The following is a 17,775-nucleotide window of genomic DNA, read 5'->3' on the forward strand; positions in this document are numbered from 1 at the left end:
GATAAGTTCCTTACCTTGCCTACAATCTTTCACTCTATTCCAACTACCCTACTTCCACCCAAATTGCAGTTTACGCTCACGCTTGACGGCTTTGTTGGTTGCCAGCCAAGAACCCTTTTGCAATATCTATGATTACAAGATTGATCATCGGACAATGGATACAGGTCCTGTGGACGTCACAGGTAGTTCGTTTGACCCAGGATGCCCATACCATCCGGAAAGCCTGTTCCATCCTTTGGAGCGAGGCTATCATCCTATCTTCCGTTTTATCGAACATTTCAGCGAGTAAGTCACTGCGGTAAGATGCAAGAGAATTACAGCCACTGACCTTGGCAATAGTGGCTCGGACTATGTGGCGGATTCTTTCGGAGAGCACACCTACATCACCAAGTCCGAGGACCAGTCTTGCTCAGGTGACTGTCGCTGTCGGCGTCTCGATGAGCGAATCGGCGGGAACTCGCCTTCATAGTCCGCAAGACCGTCTCCACAATCGATGTCGAGCTCTCATCCATTGTCCTTCAATCGCGGATTTCCGATATCTTAGGACTAGCTGGTCAAGATCCACCTAGCAATATTTTTGACGGTTTCCAGCTTCTGGAGAATTCCGGCTTCTTGGAGGTTGATCTTCGGCAATTGCGAGCCGAGACGCAAGGTCACAATCCTATGGGAGTTGTGGCGGACCCAGTATATGTGCAGGGAACGATCCTTGAGGCCGAACTGGCTCTTCTTGTGGAGGGCCTCATTGGGGATCACCAAATATTCGAAAGCTTCGGTTACGAAAATCTTCATGAAAGGGGTTACTTGACTTATGAACGTTGGATGGCCTGGAACAACTCCAAGATAATCGAGGCCCAAGATCATCTTGACAGGATTTTTCACGCCACTGGTCATTCTGAGGGTGTCAATGATTTCGATACCGCCGTTAATGATAATCTCGCAGAGGAGCCACTTGCACATCCGTCTATGTTATCCGGGCCTTCTTGGAAGCCTCATTTCGTGGGACCCGAAGATCAAGATTCTCGGTCTCGCAGCTTAGCAGCTAGCAGTGGTCTGGTAGCGGAGACCCAACGGCTGTTGGACAAAGGAATCAATCCGGGCGAATTACATTTTCATACCCCAAACTATGGGATTCTTACAAATTCATACCCCATCTTACATTTTCATACCCCAATGGGGTATGAATTTGTAAGATGCCACTAATAGGGGTATGATTTTGTAAGATACCATTAATAGGGGTATGATTTTGTAAGTTGCCATCTATAGGGCGGGTTGGTGTTAGGAATTATTCCTCCGGGGGCCCCTGCGAGGCCTCTTAGGGGTGTCTGCAGCGTGAAATGCAAACACCCCTATTTTACCCTTTAGCGGTAACTCGGGTTACTAACGATTGGGGTAGGTAGCCTGGAACACCCTAAATACCCTTCTAATGATTTACAGGTATAGGGATAACTACATCTACAAGTTGATGGTATCTTACATTTTCATACCCCAAGAAATGGTAACTTACAAATTCATACCCCAAAGACTGGCAACTTACAAATTCATACCCCATTTTTTTGGTGAGGGGTATGAAAATGTAAGATGGGGTATGAATTTGTAAGAATCCCATAGTTTGGGGTATGAATTTGTAATTTGCCCAATCAATCCCAACGAACCTCCTTCACTTTCAACGAACGGTTCCACCACAATATTAGTGGAAGCGATCAGGAATGGCCATCAACAGGTCGTGAGTCTACTCATAGCTTACGGAGCCAATGTCGACGGAGCAAGCCAAGAAGGGCTCTTACACAGGGCTGGCAACGGTGGAAATAGTTGGTTTTGGAGGGCAAACTGCACTAACTACTAGATTTGGAAATCGAAACTGCACCAACTACCATATATTGAAAACCAACTACCCCACTATCAGTGCACTGATAGTGGAGCAGTTGTAATAAAAGCTAAAATATCGCTCAGTGGGGGGAATGGGGTAATACCTATCAGCCCTATTAGCCCTACTTCAACCCTATAAATATTAGCCTATTAGCTCTTTTAACTCAAAAAACCGACTTTTTAAAAAGATTATTATAAACTACTCCACTATCAGTTGAACCAGTTGGTTTTGCGGTTAGAACTGCATCAACTATCAACCGGTAGACCCCAAACTACACCATCAACTACGAGAAACTAACGGTTCCACTGGTAGTGGACCAGTTAGTTGGTCCACCATTGCCAGCCCTGCTCTTACACGAGAGTAACTCGCCATTGATCGCCGCAATCTACAAAGGCGAGAGCGAGATCATTACTCAACTGTTGGATCATGGGGCGAATCCTACGATCCTCTCACACATCAAGCAAGAAGACCAATGGCTGGTCGCTCGATCGCTCATAGACCATGGAGCCGACGGCACATTACTTCTTCTATCATTACAAGGTCAAAAGCTTGCAGACCCTCGACTTCTCTATGTACTCCAGGACGGCGGTGCGAATATCTACTTAACTCGGCCAACTCCAACTCAAGATCACGATTTAAGCCTCCGCCTCTCAGATTACGGTGTCGCGTACATGCATAAAATATGTGTCCGTACCAGACAGATGATCAGCGCGATTGAAAGAAGTGATCTGGCATGTGTTGAGGCAGAGATCAGCTGCGATGCAGATCCAACTTTTGGCGTTGATGCCGCGATATCGAAGCTTGAACCCAAGGCTTTGCGATTACTGCTTCACAAAGGAGCTGATCTCAGATACCTGGAGTTCGGGAAAAGGCAGGCGTCTCTCCTGGAAGCGATTACAGCCGATGCTTGTCTGACAATGGTGGCTGAGGAGGGATTTACTTCCGCTGTGGGATCTATCTTGCGCTTGAGAAGCTCTGCCAACACTATCGAAGGACGCGATGGCAAGATTTCTCTAACAAACCTTATTCGACAGAGAAGGACGCCAATTTTGAAGATGCTGCTCAACAAGGGGTTTTTTTCTCGAGACTTTGTCGCTGACAGTAGCGAGTGGTCCCTCCCAGTAGCGGCCAGGAGCTCAATGGATCTATACACACTGCTTCTAGACTTTGGCGCTCGTTTCTACACGGCGCTATTCGGTGCCGTTACCGCTACCAATCTGACCGATCTGAAATCATTGGAAATTGCGGAAAGGCCCGTGAAGTATCGCGTATATCCTGAAATCCATACTGAACGTGGTGACCTTTTCACCACGGCCGAAGAGAACATGTACTCAGTGTTCACGAAAGCAACAAGCCCCTGCAACCCTGGTGTCCTCGTACCTGCCAATCACTGGTTTTGTCGCTACCTGAGCTTAGTTGCCAAAGATACTCCACTTGAAACATATGTTTCAGAGGGCGGCAGTCTCACAGCATTACCGTCGCACTGGAATTTGTCATCACTTGAACCACATTATCAACCTATTTCACCTGTAATCAAGGGCGCTTCCGTGCCTATCCAGACAAAACCCAAGATGACAGATTTCAATCTGCCCGAGCCGGACGAAAAATCACTCAATGAAATAAGACTTCTCTGTCTACACCGAGAGTTTCAGAAGGAGCATGCCCATATTCTCGCGTGTGCCCAATCATCAGTCGCCGGGAATCCTAGAGCATGGGGTCAGTATGGATTCATGCGCAACTACTCGTTTGCGTGGAGAAGCGGTATGGCCACCGTGCATGTACTTCGTAGACGCGAAACCACTTCAAATCTTAACAGCGCGATATGGTTTTTGGCTATTGCAAAAGCTAGACTCGTCACGGATAAAAGTAGTCCTACGGGTTGGCAAGTGCAATTTATGTCAGATCTAAACCGCTATCGGGGACTTTTCAGTCAATCGGATGGGAGTCTAGATGCTTTTCGTTCGGCGGCGCAGGATATTTGGGGAGCCAGCCTGACATACCCTCCACATCATGACGGTGTTGATCAGACAACTCTAATGTACTTCCAGTCACTGGCCGGTAGCCTACTTGACGGCTCGGAATCACCTTTGAGACATCGAGGAAATAGCGACCACGGACTTCTAACAAGCCAAAGGAGATGGCGGATGCATCAGCCTTCAAAGCTAGGGAAGAAAGATGGATACCCCAACCCCTTTCACAAACGGTTGCCTGAGAGTCTTGTCGAACGAGGAGATCCTGCGGACTACTACGCTTCAGGCTCAACAGATTTCCATGAAGGCGGCACTGGGCAGGAGTATGCATCTGACAGTCCATTCAGAGATACAAGAAATGGTCGACCATATGTCTCAGCTCATTACACCGTAGCGTTAACGATGACGGCGGGTTTCAACTTCGGCGTTGTTCTCGCTTTGTTGCTGGGTAAGATCTTGATTTCCTCAATGGCTTATTTACGCTGAGCACCACTGATATATATCTACAGCTCTGGGACAAAGCTTGGTCCAATCAACGTTGAATCTCAATTCATCAGCGCTCAGCGAAGAGGGCCTCAGAGACACAGTTACCCATCTCTGCAGTAGCACCGAGTTCCATCTTAGCCATAGCACTCATGGATCATTGGACTTGGTCAAAACCGACATCAACTGTGCCATATCATGCGGTATTCTCAACAGATTTTCCGATCTTCCCAAGTACGTAGAAGAGGCAGATTTTGTGCAGGTACGTGAAGGCCGCATCGAATACCTTTCTGGTCTTCAACACTAACTCATTCAGACGACTTCGATAAACCCATTTGAGGCCATCACCATCAAGCAAAGCCTTGTACGTGCCTGCAACATCTGGGATGCATCATATGCTCTTCAAGAAAGGTATCACGTCCTTCGAGCGTTCGTGGGATTACGAGGCTACAAGCGGATTGTCCCACACACAACACGCCCAACCACTTCGGCTGAAGAGCCCCAAAGCGCCTCTCTCGGGTTTGGTGTTCCAATCGACCACGGTGATGGCATCATCGAGTCCTCGCGCCTGTGTCAGTCGCTGCAAACCAGCCTTCCAGTTTCACCATCGATTATTTCAAGTGATGTGGAAATGCAAACACAATCGCCTCCCGGGTATGGCAGACTCCAAGCCTTGAAAGAAGCACTCCGCTAACCGTTGGATAGTCCATCATTTCGTCCTGACTCGCCGACAGTTGCGCCTGCAAGTAACTCATCTAATGGTTCCAAAACCTGCGAAGAGTGCGGTCGAAAGTTTGTAGGCGGCAAGATTGTCAGCAGGTATAACAGACACCGGCAGGAGATTCACGGGGCGCTAGGGGGAAAGGTTCGCTTCCCATGTCAATATCCGCCTTGCCGGAAACACTTCTCCAGAAAATATGCTCTTGACAATCATGAAAGAAATATGCATGGGAGGGTGCTGTCTAGTCGTGCTCGAGCCACTAAATAGAAAGGTGTCGGTTTGCTGTACTGCTAGTTCTAGGCGCGTACCTCATTCTCACAATGGCGTTTCCTATCCCTCAACTGGTATCAATCCACCATTAGCTTCAGCACGCATGTATTCCCTCTTCAGCAAAGAGTTAAATGTATCCACGTCCCTTCAAATCTATTCTACACAGTGTAATGCAACAATCCACACTCTTACGATAGCGCGTCTTGTTGATTTCTGAACACATTCAACAGATTTTCCTACACCTGCCTACTCTCAGGTCAATAACAGTGATGATAACATCCGAAGCAGATCCTCCGACGGCGCGGTCCTGCGGTTCCTCCAACCACTTTCGTCGTCTCGTGGGCAGCCTATGTCATGCCACAAGGAAGACAGGCTCGCGCGGTGTAGCGTGGGGGCGAAGTTGATGACGATGGTCTAGGAGATGGCCGGAGCGCAGCGGAGATGATTGGATCTGGGCGTTACTGGATCATCTGGAGTACTCATCTTGTGGAATTAGCATATTACTACATTAGATACCGAAAGGGCAGATGATTCGTTCCATCTTGATCCTCAATGATTTGATGAGATCATACTGGGTGATGGAGGGAGATGTTGGATGTTTGAACAACAGTGACAAAAATCCCGCGGGGCCACTAGCAATAACGCTAAGCCCGAACCGCAGAGTACAGTACTCGTACCGCTGCCGCGCGCTTCACGCCTTGGCAATATCAAAATCTTCAAAAATTGCTCCAGTCAGCCCGATCAATAGCTGAGAGTACTACCATTGCACCTCAGACTCTTGAAATCCTTCCGCAAAATCCCGTCCGCCCCTCCCCCCCACACGTCTCCTCCATCCCCATGGACCCTCACCCGCAACCATGCCCCCAAAACCGAAACCCCAACTAACCCACTTCCTCCTCCTCCCCCTCGTGACACCCACATCGCGCCCACAGCTACAAGCCTCGCTCCAACGCTTCGCCGCCGAAGTCACCACGCCCAACGAATCCGGCGAAGCCAAACTCCCCGCCAAAGCCATCCGCCCAGTCGGCGCCATCCACCTCACCATCGGCGTCATGAGCCTGCTGACCCCCGAGCGCGTGGCCGCCGCATGCGCCTACCTCCAGAACCTCGACATCCCCGGCATGCTCGCCGCCGCTTCCGTGCCCCCCGTCGTGACGTGGAAACCCCTCAACCCGGACTCCGCAGCCTCCCCGTCCGAACCCACGGACGCGGCACCGCCGCCGTCGCCGCCGCCGCAGCCGCAGGCGTTGGTGACCACCCTCTCAGGCCTCCACACCCACCGCGCCCCCACCGACTCCTCCTCCCTCCACGCCCTCCCCACCCCCTCATCGCCCCCGCTCCACCCCTTCGCCACCGCCCTCCGCGCCGCCTTCACCGCCGCCGGCTTCCTCGTCCCCGAACCCAGACCCCTGTCCCTGCACGCCACGCTCGTCAACACGATCCACGCGCGCAGCGCCCGGAGCGGGAAGATGCGCTGGCGGAAAGGCAGCGCCCGGTTCGACGCCTCGGGCCTGATCGCCCGGTACGCGGGCGCGCGCTGGGCGACGGACGTCAGGGTCGAGAGGGTGGCGATTTGCGAAATGGGCGCGAGGGATGTGGGGGTGGGGGTGGGGGGGGAAGAGGAGGTGTTGGATCAGGCGTACAAGGAGGTGGCGAGCGTGGAGTTGCCCTGAAGATGATTTGGAGGGGTAGAGAGCTGCAGATGGCGGATGCGCTTGGCTTGGCCGGATGCTTCGGAGAGGGTGGGGGGATGCTGGCTGGAGCTTTGAGGGAGGCCGGGCACGGATACCCGCTCGGAAAGGTTCGTGGTGGATACGGTCGCTGCTTGGCCCCACCCTTCGAGATGGTATTCTGGTCTCCGAAACCGGAGTTGCTACTGGAAGGTCCTTGGGGACAGAACCTAGGAAGGGACGACGAGCCAGCGCTCTGATATCGTAGCGTTACACAGCCTTGTAAGATTCCAAATTTTGACTGAGGCGACTGACTACAGACTCGGAGATCGTTCGTCAAAGGCAAGGAGTGCCCGGAAAAAATAGACTGTTACTTTGAATCGCTGACAACATGGTTATATATGTGTATCATGCTCATTAAAAGACATGTCCAGGCGTAAAGACACGAAAAGATCAATCTTCTAGACGGGGGAATATTAATGCACGCTGAAGCCACGCCAATCAATCATCGCGACTTCTCCGTCTTCATCCCTTTGCATTATACTTATCATTGAACGCATTTACTGCAATCCCAATCTGCTTGTACAGCCAATTCCTACTGCTCTCTTCTGACACTGGAATAAAAGGTCCGTTGGTTCCTCCCTTCAAGGTGACTGACATGCCCGTCCTCTCCTTACTGATCGTCTGGATATCATTCAGCTTGATATCCCACTCGCTCTTTAGCTTCTTCGTCGTGACCAGCATGATGCGGTTGTACGTAAGCATGACGAGCATGTCTTTGCCTGGGAGTTCGAGATGCGCGATGTAGTCTTCGTGGAAGTATTTGCCGTCATCCAGCGTCTTCAGCCAGAATTGGCCTAGTGCTTCGCGCTGAGCATATGGACGCACGATGCCATCCATACCGATAAAGCGGGTAAGGCGAACGCGGTCGAGGCCTTCTTGGTCGAAAACAGTGGTGGTATTGCGGACACCTTCGGCCATATCTGCGATTCCAATCAGCATCATTCCTGACAGGCGTGGGGCAGTCGGTACTTACTTGAGGCAAGGTCGAAAGCCCCAATGGCTGGCTTAGTAGCCAGACCCAGAAAACCCTTCCCAACACCTTTAACAAATCCCTGTAGGCCTTCTTTCTCAGCGCCTTGCAATGGGTGCCGTGCAAGACCACCGATACCACTAGCCATGCTGCTTGCGAAAGCGTTTCCTCCAGATGTGACACCGTAAAGTGCATGCTTCGGTCGGTTTCTCGATTTCGACATTCGACGCTGGTCTTGGTACTCCTTGTCTAGTGTGGCAGCAGCCAAGCCCTTTGACATGCTGCCGGTGAATTTGGCCATACTATCAGAGAATCCGAAGACAGACTTCTTGACAAAACTAGATGCGCCCTTTGCTATGCCAATACCCAGCTCTTGCGGCCTGTCAGTCATGACCAAGCCTTGATATGGTTCGTAGAAGATGTCGGCCACTCCAGAGCTGACATTGTTGAAGAGTCCAACGGGATTGCCCAAGAAGTCCGCCGATCCGAGGATAATATGCATCTGGCGGATACTCTCTTGAGTGTAATGACTCTGCACGTTGGTCATCAGGTTTGGGACAGAGATACGCGCATTCTCCAACATGAGAGCATTGAATCTCAAAGGCGCATCGTTGACATTGCCGACGGACATTGTCATGATGTTGACGAAGAACATTAAAGGGTTCGATGACGCCTGCGTATCTTCAGCATTGATGCGCTCTGTCCGAACAAAGGACAAGTCCAGCTGCATGGGCTGCAGATGCAGAAACTCGAAGTAGATGTCTTGGCCTTGCTCTTCTTGCTGCGGCTCAGGTATGTCTAAGTCTTCGTCACAGAGCTTACCTTCAGCCTCTTCGGACCAGGAAGCACCTGGGACTTTGGCGAAGTCCAGCATTGTAAAAATGAAATCCTCGTCCAGCTCGATGGTCATTTGTTGCAGAAGAAGGGTGAAGTACTTTATGTAAAGGACACCATACGAGTCGTCCTTGACGCGAGTGACCATAGCGTGGAATATCGGATGTGCTTCCATCTCTTTGCCGGTCTTTGGCACCACGCTGGGGTATAGCAACATAGGGAAAATGCCACCATAGAGCTGGTTATCGATCTGAATCCATTTGGTAGTCCAATTCAACGTCTGGTACAGCTTCGAGTCGCCATACTTGACTTCGATCTCGCGGAACGTCATGTAAAGCAGCTCTTTCAATTTGGTATTGACCAGCGAGATGCCGATACCAGCAAGACGGAGCTGAGCCTTGAACGTAACCTCGGACTCCATTTCTTTGACCTCGAACCCTGTGTTCACGCTGCTCTGTGACTCGTGGGCCTTTGCAGACTTCTGCTTGTACAAGCTCTTGGATGGCTTATAGTTGGAGAGTACCAGTGTCTGCGTTGGACCATCTGCCGCAATATTGAGGTCGATTATCCTTGGAGGCTTGCCTTGCGCTCCAGGGACCTTCAGAGGAACGAGGTTGCCAATTTCAGCAAGCTTGACACGCCTTTCTTTGCCGTTGGAAGTGATGACTAGCTCTGAGTTCTTAGCTGCAGGATAGTCCCAGGCGTATGGCATGATGCTCTTCGGCGGAAGACGATAGCGTATTGGCTTCCACCCCGAGCCCTGGTCTTCCTCGTCTTCCTCAATGTGAGGATTAGCTTGGAAAAACATGAACTCCAGGTCGCTTTCGTTGCGCATAGAGAAAGGCCAGTGTTTGGTTTCGATGCTTATGTGGAGGAAGATCGTAGCTGCTTCCATGATCACTTCCACGCGGATGAGCTGTTGGCGTTGCCCGGCTTTGGCAAGCTTCACATGAACGGTTCCCAGGTTTGCTATGTTGAAAGGCGAAGACCACTGATTGTTCACACCAGGGAAGCATAAGCATAGCTGCTTTTCGGGCGCCTGTCGCAGAAAATGGAGCGGCAGTCGCTCGCCGTGCTTCATTTTCATGACGTTGGAAGACCCGGAACCAGGTTCGCGGATGTGGACCTCCTCTTTCAATTTGTTGTTCAAAACAAAACGGGGAGCCACAGAAACAATTTTGGTCAGGTTATACTTGCCCTCGCCTTCCGTTACAGAGATACCAACATGCAGCTCAGACTTGGCATTTGAAGATGGCAGAACAGCATCAAAAGCACTACCAATAGCGTCGAAACTTTGCGGCTTGCTCCAAGTCGACTCGCCGACTTTAATATTCGCACGGTTCTTGCGGTCTTCGCTCGGATATGAAAACATGTAAGGAAGAGCTTTTTTACTTCCTCGATCTGAGTCCATGCGCATGCCTTGACCAGCCGCTGACTTGGCTGATGAGAACATTGTCTTGCTTTGGATATTAATGTCGAGACCTGTCTTATTGAGAACCAAGTATGGACTGTATACCGAGACCTTGAAAGCACCACCGCTATCAGGCATGTTGAAGTAGTGAAGCTTGAGATTGAGCTGTATGCCTTGCGGATCTTTTACAGCTAAGGACTTCTCACGGCGGAAGTCTTCTTGCTGGTTGGAATTGATCACAGCAAATTCGCTTTGTTTGAAGACAGTGTCCTGCATGTCAACACTGAGTAAGAGCAGATGAGATAGTTCGACCACATGCACTGGACTGACTCCCCCTTTCCTAAGGAAGTTGGTCCAGTCTTTCTTCGTGTTCTTATCATAGATCCGGTATTTGAAGTCGTATGGTAGCAGGTTCTGAAGCTCGATCGGCGCATGAAGCTTGATTCTCATGTAAGGATACACGCTGGTCATAGGATCTTTCTTGTCGTAGGATGCATTCATCTGGAAATAGAATGGTGGTGATTGCTCACTGCTCTCACCTTTACACGTGATGGTTTTGGTAGGCCGCTTGAGCAGGTCCTTCCAAAACAGCCGTTCGTTTGACCAAGAATAGCCAAAACCCTGATCAGGCCGGACGACCAATGAATGCATGAAGGCAGCACCAATAGGAGCCGGTCGAGCATCGCCAGGAGCAATCTTCTCAATTTTGAGTAGATGCCCTTCTTCAGGGCTGAAGACGCCGATCTCCACCGGTATTTGGGTGTTATTCTCAACGACCAAGGGGGACCGAAAAGTGATGTACTTGACGTTGTCGCTGCCAAGCTTGACCTCGACCAACAGCCGATGCAGAACCTTGTCTTTCCGTGGCTTGAGGTTGTACAGCGTCTCGCCCTCCCGGTTCACGGCGATGCGCTCAACGCTATCGAAGCCGCTTCCTTCAAGCTTTATTCCCACGATGCCGGTGTTGCCTTCCGGTGATAAATTCTCACGCATTGACGTTGGATCTTCGAACCGCCATCCTGACTCCTCGCCATCGCTGAGCTTGGCAGCGGATCCCTGGTCTTCTTCATGAGTAGCTGCCCAGACACTGAGGTCGAATCCTGTGTAATTGCGAATCTTGTACGGCGCGTCTGATGCCCGTGGCTTCGAGAGGACATCCTCGTCTGTGGACAAGAATTGGGCAGACTTGGAGGCAAGTGCAATGGTTGCGGAGGTTACTGTGAGCTCCATCATCTTATGCGAGTAGACCTCAACCGAAAGACATTCCGGATTTGTTTCCTTTGACATATGAAAGCCTAGATTCCACGGCTCGATCAGCGGTTCCCAGGCAGACTTGGAGAAGTTGTAGACATTTATGTATGTGTCAAAGCTAGTATCCCCTGTCATCGCGCTGGACCAATCGCGCACATCCACGTTGAACTTCTTGACGCTCCAGTCGAGGAGGGGCAATTCATGTAGATCTCCAATAAGGATGACTCGGATTCCATCAACTGTAGCGGTCATCTCTTCACGCTTCATCACTATCGAGCTTTGCGGTGGTTTTGCGGGTTTCTCTGCGGATTTCTTATTTGCGACAGACTTGGATGTCTTCTTCGCCACCGTGGAAGTTGGCTTTCCAGCAATTGACTTGCGCTTCGTTGATGCTGCTGCCGTCCGAGTGATCTCCTTGATCTTGGCTGGTTCCGTGTCCTCCTCTTTTTTATCAGCGCCACTTATATTGTTGGCCATTTCGGATGCCTTATTAACAATTTGTAGCGCAAGCAAGATGTCGCGAAGAGAAAGTCTCAACACTAGAGGCTCAAGCTCTACCGAGATGCTCGTCAACGAGGAGTTTTTACCTTGGGAGCGACTGTCCATTGACATGGTGATCGAGAAGTCATCGAGGATCCGTAGACGGGTAGTTTCAAATTTGTCCATACGGCACAGGAACATGCCAACTTTAGTGATCTGGAGCGTAGAAGCATTCTGTTGGGAGACGAGGACTTGCTTCGTTCCAAGCACAATCGCCTCGGAATTGGAAATTGTAGGGTTTGCGATCAAGATGACCTGCGCGTCCACAATGTTGACGCGGAAAGACATACCCATGGAGCTCTGTGCCGCGGGCTCAGCTTCAGGTTTTTCCTCCAAAGCCCTCCCTTCACCATCAACTGGCGTACTGACACCGCTATCGGTATCGTTGACCATCAGAGCTTCTTGTGAAGCGTCCTCGACCTCCAGCTTTTCCTCAGTTGGAAATGCACTGTTGGCGAAAGCTTGCACTGCCAGAAGATAGTCTATGGCCATGATGACCCGCGGACTGTCAACCGTGAGCATAGCAATCATGTGTTTGTCGTTGCCGCCAGATATCGTTACACTGGCCATGAACTGCTGCTTTACGTCATCATTGATCAAAGACATGATCTTACGGAACTTGTTGGTTTCGTGCTTTCTGCTGTCTGTGATGGTAAAGGAGTTGATCAGAAGCTCAGACTCTAGCGAGTCATCCGTCTTCATGCGTAACTTGACCTTGGTGTCATTCAGGGCAAATTTAGTCAGACTTGCAGCTTCGATGTCTCCAACAGGCTCGCCTTCCTTGGCCAGAATGAGCTCCAGAGCGATTGTAGGCGCGTCGAACACAAAATCGAGCTTCGTCCAATTGTCGGGGCTTGCATCGAGCTCGGGCCCTTGGTGGGTAGGCGATGAAGGCTTCTTTTCTTGACCGACGGTGTTTTCAGTCATCTTCTTTGCCGGCTCCACAGTTGATTTGGGAAGCTCTTCCATAACTTCCTCTTCATTTTGGTCAGGGTCCGCAGCAAATGCAGCCGGTACAGTCTTTGAGAGCTCCAGGAGAAATTTCAGCTCCGTTTGTGCGACGCGCAAATTGATAGGAGACATCTTGCCTTCTATTTCCATATCTGGGCGCTTTGAGCCTTTTTGGTGCTCGGCGGAAGTTACCTTAAAGTCAAGGTCTACTTTATCGATCATTTCCAGCTCCTCAGATTGCTCGTTGTCATAGTGGAATTTGGAAGTCAAGCGCACATTCCTGATACCGGCAGATATCGTGTTTCCTTCGATCGTTTTGTCAAGTGTCACGAATTCGTTGCTGGCATAGATTTCGCCAAGGTAGGCTGTCAGCAGGTCGCGAGGCTTGTCTGCCTGCATAACCCGAGGGAAAACGAGAATTGGAGTCTTTATCAGAACGTCGAAATGCATCTTGCTTGTGCTCTCCTGCATTTGGCTTGCCCGATTGGCCGCGGCCTCTCTTGCGGCATTGAAGATCGCTTGCATTTTGCCAAATTTGACAAGGAAGTTGATGATCTTGCGGAAAGGTTCTTCAAGGAAGTTGACTTTGATTGAACCAGATCTGAGATAGATTTTGGTATCGTAGCCCGGGTAGTCTTTGTCCTTTGTATCAAAAGTCTGATACTTGAAGTCGGCGAGCTCATTGCCTTCGATTGCCACCAGTTGACGCAGAGGGGAATCCTCTGAAGCCCCCTGATTTATGTCGTCCACCAATGACAGATTTCCTAGTCGGGCTCCGACACGCATCGAGCCGCCACTCAAGAATAGGCCAACGTCGGCTGTGTGCAAAGTGAGTGTTGCCAGGCGTATCCCATCGTTGTTCAGAATGAGGGCGACGCTTTCTAGATCAATCTTGATGCGAATCTTGTCTGAGCCAGGAGACTGCGCTGTAGTAGAAGCCTGAACCTTCTTGGTCGAATCTTCAGTGTCCTCGATGACCTTTTGCGACTGCGCTGACTCATCGGGAGCAGCAAACGTGGTGAGGACAAAGTCCAACAACGTCAACAGCGTTTTACGCGTTACCACCAAGTTCAACGTTGAGATCGATACATCCAAGTTTGTGGCGATGCTCTCATACGTGGAGTCAAATTCTGGGGAGTCATTGTTGACCTTGACAAATTTGACATTGAAGAGATCTTTCTCCTCTTCGGCACCAAACCCTTGGCTCGAGATGATCTTCTTAAATTCAGGGCTGGGATCTTGATCAATATAGTCCTCCACGTTTAGCGACTTCAAGAGTACTTCTGCGACCATGTCGTAGGGCCTAAGGTAGAACTGGAGTTGGAAATTTTCCGCGACAAGCTCCACAAGCAGCTCATCTGGCTTGCGGTCTTCTGGATCGGATCTATACAAGGATCCCTGTAATTTATCTACCGTGAACTTGAACTCGAAATTCCGCTGGTGGAGATTGATCTCTTCACCTTCGGGTTGTTTAGAGGTATGTGCAGATTTCTTGTCGCTCTCTTCGTCCGACTCATCCTCAACATCGAGATCGTGTTGGTTTGTTGAGACTGATTTTGATCGCTCTCTACCCATGACAGCCTCGGCTCTAGACTCCTCCGTGGAGGAGCCTTTGTTATCTGTAGGTGCCTTCGTCCGACCATCCAGTGATTCGTCGGTCTCAAATTTAGGAATTGCAATATCGATCAGCTTCATCAAATTCTTGTATTTTTTATCGGATATCGAGGCATGTAGGATTGGCAGGTGGCCTGAGATCCTCGTTTTCGTCAGATCTGTAGCTTTCGGAATAATCGACGTCTCGAGTGTGAAGTCCATGTTGATACGATCGATGATATGCATATTCTTGGGATCGTGTTTAGCATCCAATTGGTCCTTGGTAGCTTGGATACCCGGACCGATGAGAAGCTGCGTTGAATCAAGCTTCAGCAAGAATTTGTCGTACATCAGACCCTCCAATCGCCGAAAGTCTTCGTCGCTGTACTGCTTCTTCTGTTTTGACTGGATGTCTCGCATGGTCTCCTTGTCCACAAGCTGGCTGTTGAGGCTGACATGTCCTGCATCAAGAATCAAGCACAAAGCACTTTCTTCAGTGATACTCTCGGGAATGATGATTAAGGGAGCTTGAATGTCGAGATTTGCGTTCAGTGTCTTATGTTCCTCGAGTGCGAACTCTAGACCGGCCCTTGTCTGCTGTCTGATGCCCTCAACTGTTGCACCTGCGGTTTCCATCAGAGCCCCAATAGATTCCATATGCCGCTCCGGTGGTTTGAAGAAGTTCGCCACTTCCACAATGAACCGAGGATTGTAGATGACTTCTATGCTCTTAAGATTCATCGTGAGAGCATTATCGGCGCTTTCATCCAGAGGATTCTGCTCGAAGATCATGTGGAACAAGGCCTCCTCGACTGCTTTCGTCTTGGCCTTTTGCAGGTCTGGGTGTGCATCCTCAGCAGCGACATCTTCGATTGAACCCTTGACGCTTCCGGCTGTGGGATCCTTGAAATTGACGATTTGGGGGAATAGGCTTCCTTCCGTTGTTCCATCGTTGATACGCAAGCCTCCGAGACTCAGATCAGCCAAGAAAGAGTCTGGACGTTGTATTGCTTTGGCTTGGAAGTTATCGAACATCAGGCTCAGAATTTCAGTCGCTTTGCCATGAGGATCTCGTTTGAGCGTGAAGCTGCCTGTCTTGAGGGAAGACTCAACTTGCAATTTAACGCTTTCTCTGGGAAGATCTACACTATCGGCGATTGCCTTCTTCTCGTCCCAATCTATTGCACTGTAGAGTTCTTTGCGTTGCTCCTCAGTCATGGTTGAGTCGTCGTCCTTGTGTTGGTCTTCCGGTTTCTTGCCCCAAGCCCATTGAGTCCAGCTCTGTTTTGGAGCAGGTTTCTTGACACCGGCATTCTCTTTACGAAGCTCATTACGAGCCAGGGAACGCCAGAAACGGAGGTCCTCGTAGCTTAGCTTCTTCTCAAGCTTGGCCAGCTCTTCCGTTTCGGCAGGGGTCGTCTTCTCTTCCTTCTTTTTCTTCTTGAACAACTCAATGTAGCGTACACGATCATCCCGTCGCTCCTTGATGTAACCCCAGGAACACCTTCGATTTCGTTCCTGAATTTTGGTGTAGACGGCTTGGAATGCGAAGTGAAGCCAAGCCTTGGGGTCCTCCTTTGGCGTGCTTTTGGGCTGAAGTTTCTTATACTCTTGATGGCGAATGAAGGAGTGGAAGAGATCAACCATCATCAATGCATCTCTGTATTGATCGTCGTCTAGTACGAAGCCTAGCTCGTTGAACAGTAGGCGCGCCTTGATCTTTGGCTTGTCGACCTTGCCTGACTTATCCAACTCGACCGCAGCGCGACCAGTGACCGGCTTCAGCATGTACTGGTGCTTTTCACTCTCGCCCGTGTGTTTTCGGAATTTCTCGATTATGCCCGCATGATCATCACCTTGTGCCTCAGCGCCCACTTCCTGGCCGTTGCCAGTGCCAAACAGTGTTGCATCCGTATTCCAGTAGAAGGCCAGTGCATTGAGAACAGCCAATTTGTTCGTGGTACCAGATGTAGACTGTACATAACTCGGCCTCCAGTTCCCGTCTGTGCTCACTGCACTGAATTCTTGTAGCGTCAGACCCAACGCAAACGGATGGCCTGGTGCAGCAATGGAGTCCTCGTATCGAATGTGTATATTCTTTATGCTGACTTGAAGGTTGTCGACAATGGCGGTAGTGACGCTCTCTGTAAAGCTTTGGCTTTTCTGTTGCTCCTCTTGACTCTGACCCTCAGTGTTCTTCGCCTTCAAAAGCTCCGCATTCTCTAACTTCTCAAGCTTGACGGCGTTGGTCCTCTCCAACTCTTCCTCTTCGTTGTACTCTGCGTCTTCTTTCGGGGCAGCGAGGAGGAAGACATCTTCGATGTTGACTCGGACTGGTTTGCCTCGTAGATTTGTCCATGGTATCGTCATGGTCAGCTGGCCCAGATGACCTTCGACAACGTTGACGGGCAGTTTGAGCTGATCCAGAGCTTCTCGCCGCAGCTCGAGGTTCCGTAGTTTGACGTCGCCATTCCATATCCCCACGTTGAGCTGTTTGGCATCGAAGTTCTTGACGTACATGCCCAAAAACCTGTTGAGCAGGTTTGCAACAAGACCTTCCAGCATGATGGCGGTTGTGGCCTTTGCCCTGGCCAGGAACGAATTGTGGGATTTGTCTGAGGCCTTGAAGATGCCTCGGAGGGAGGATGTTGGTTTCGAAACGTTCAGTCGTTGCTTTTCGAAGTCATGGCGGACGAGGCAAAGCAAGGTGACAGTGATGCTCACGATGCTTGCTGCCGGGTCAGTGAATGCTCTGCAGTGCTCGAAAGATGGTCGCTGGCTTGGAAAGAGCGTTGTAGAGAGGTGCGGGGGGTCATTTGCTGGAGATGCGCGGTCCAGTCCGCCGCCTACAGAATCTGGGCCTCTACTAAAGATCCGCGTGCATTATGTACGTGCCCTGCGATAAACCACCCACTCTACTTCCATGGGTCTCTTGACACAATATCAGCTACAAATTCTGGACACTCTTCGGGCTGTGCATGTGAATTTACGCGCAAATTCGATGCCAAGTATTCTTCAACGATCGTTGACGATGCCATCTGGGCACAAAGTGTGACGTACTAACGTCTTGGCTTACGTAAGTAAAATCTTGGCGCTGAGCTTTGGTGGTTTTGAGGAGGAACTGCAACATCTCTTACGCTCGTTCTGCCCTCCACGTCCACCATCCCGACGACCCATTGAG

The 17,775-nt window shown here is 50.4% G+C and overlaps 3 protein-coding genes across 3 annotated transcripts; 2 read left to right on the plus strand and 1 right to left on the minus strand.

Moving 5' to 3' along the window:
- Nucleotides 1–154: 154 nt before the first annotated feature.
- HO133_002409 (uncharacterized protein) lies at nucleotides 155–5,014 on the plus strand (the record flags this gene model as incomplete). Its single annotated transcript, XM_037293335.1, has 7 exons — nucleotides 155–285; nucleotides 340–413; nucleotides 470–1,185; nucleotides 1,740–1,808; nucleotides 2,131–4,285; nucleotides 4,347–4,582; nucleotides 4,637–5,014. The coding sequence occupies 7 exons, from the start codon at nucleotides 155–157 to the stop codon at nucleotides 5,012–5,014; spliced, it is 3,759 nt and encodes a 1,252-aa protein (XP_037150988.1).
- A 1,154-nt stretch (nucleotides 5,015–6,168) lies between these two features.
- On the plus strand, nucleotides 6,169–6,984 carry HO133_002410 (uncharacterized protein; the record flags this gene model as incomplete). Its single annotated transcript, XM_037293336.1, has 1 exon — nucleotides 6,169–6,984. One exon carries the CDS (start codon nucleotides 6,169–6,171, stop codon nucleotides 6,982–6,984), a length of 816 nt encoding a protein of 271 aa, XP_037150989.1.
- Nucleotides 6,985–7,506: 522 nt separating this feature from the next.
- On the minus strand, nucleotides 7,507–17,632 carry HO133_002411 (uncharacterized protein; the record flags this gene model as incomplete). Its single annotated transcript, XM_037293337.1, has 3 exons — nucleotides 7,507–7,964; nucleotides 8,018–17,460; nucleotides 17,514–17,632. The coding sequence occupies 3 exons, from the start codon at nucleotides 17,630–17,632 to the stop codon at nucleotides 7,507–7,509; spliced, it is 10,020 nt and encodes a 3,339-aa protein (XP_037150990.1).
- Between the last annotated feature and the right edge of the window lie 143 nt (nucleotides 17,633–17,775).

The sequence above is a fragment of the Letharia lupina genome, assembly GCF_014066315.1.
Source record: "Letharia lupina isolate WasteWater1 chromosome Unknown contig_14, whole genome shotgun sequence".
NCBI classification, from domain to species: domain Eukaryota; kingdom Fungi; phylum Ascomycota; class Lecanoromycetes; order Lecanorales; family Parmeliaceae; genus Letharia; species Letharia lupina.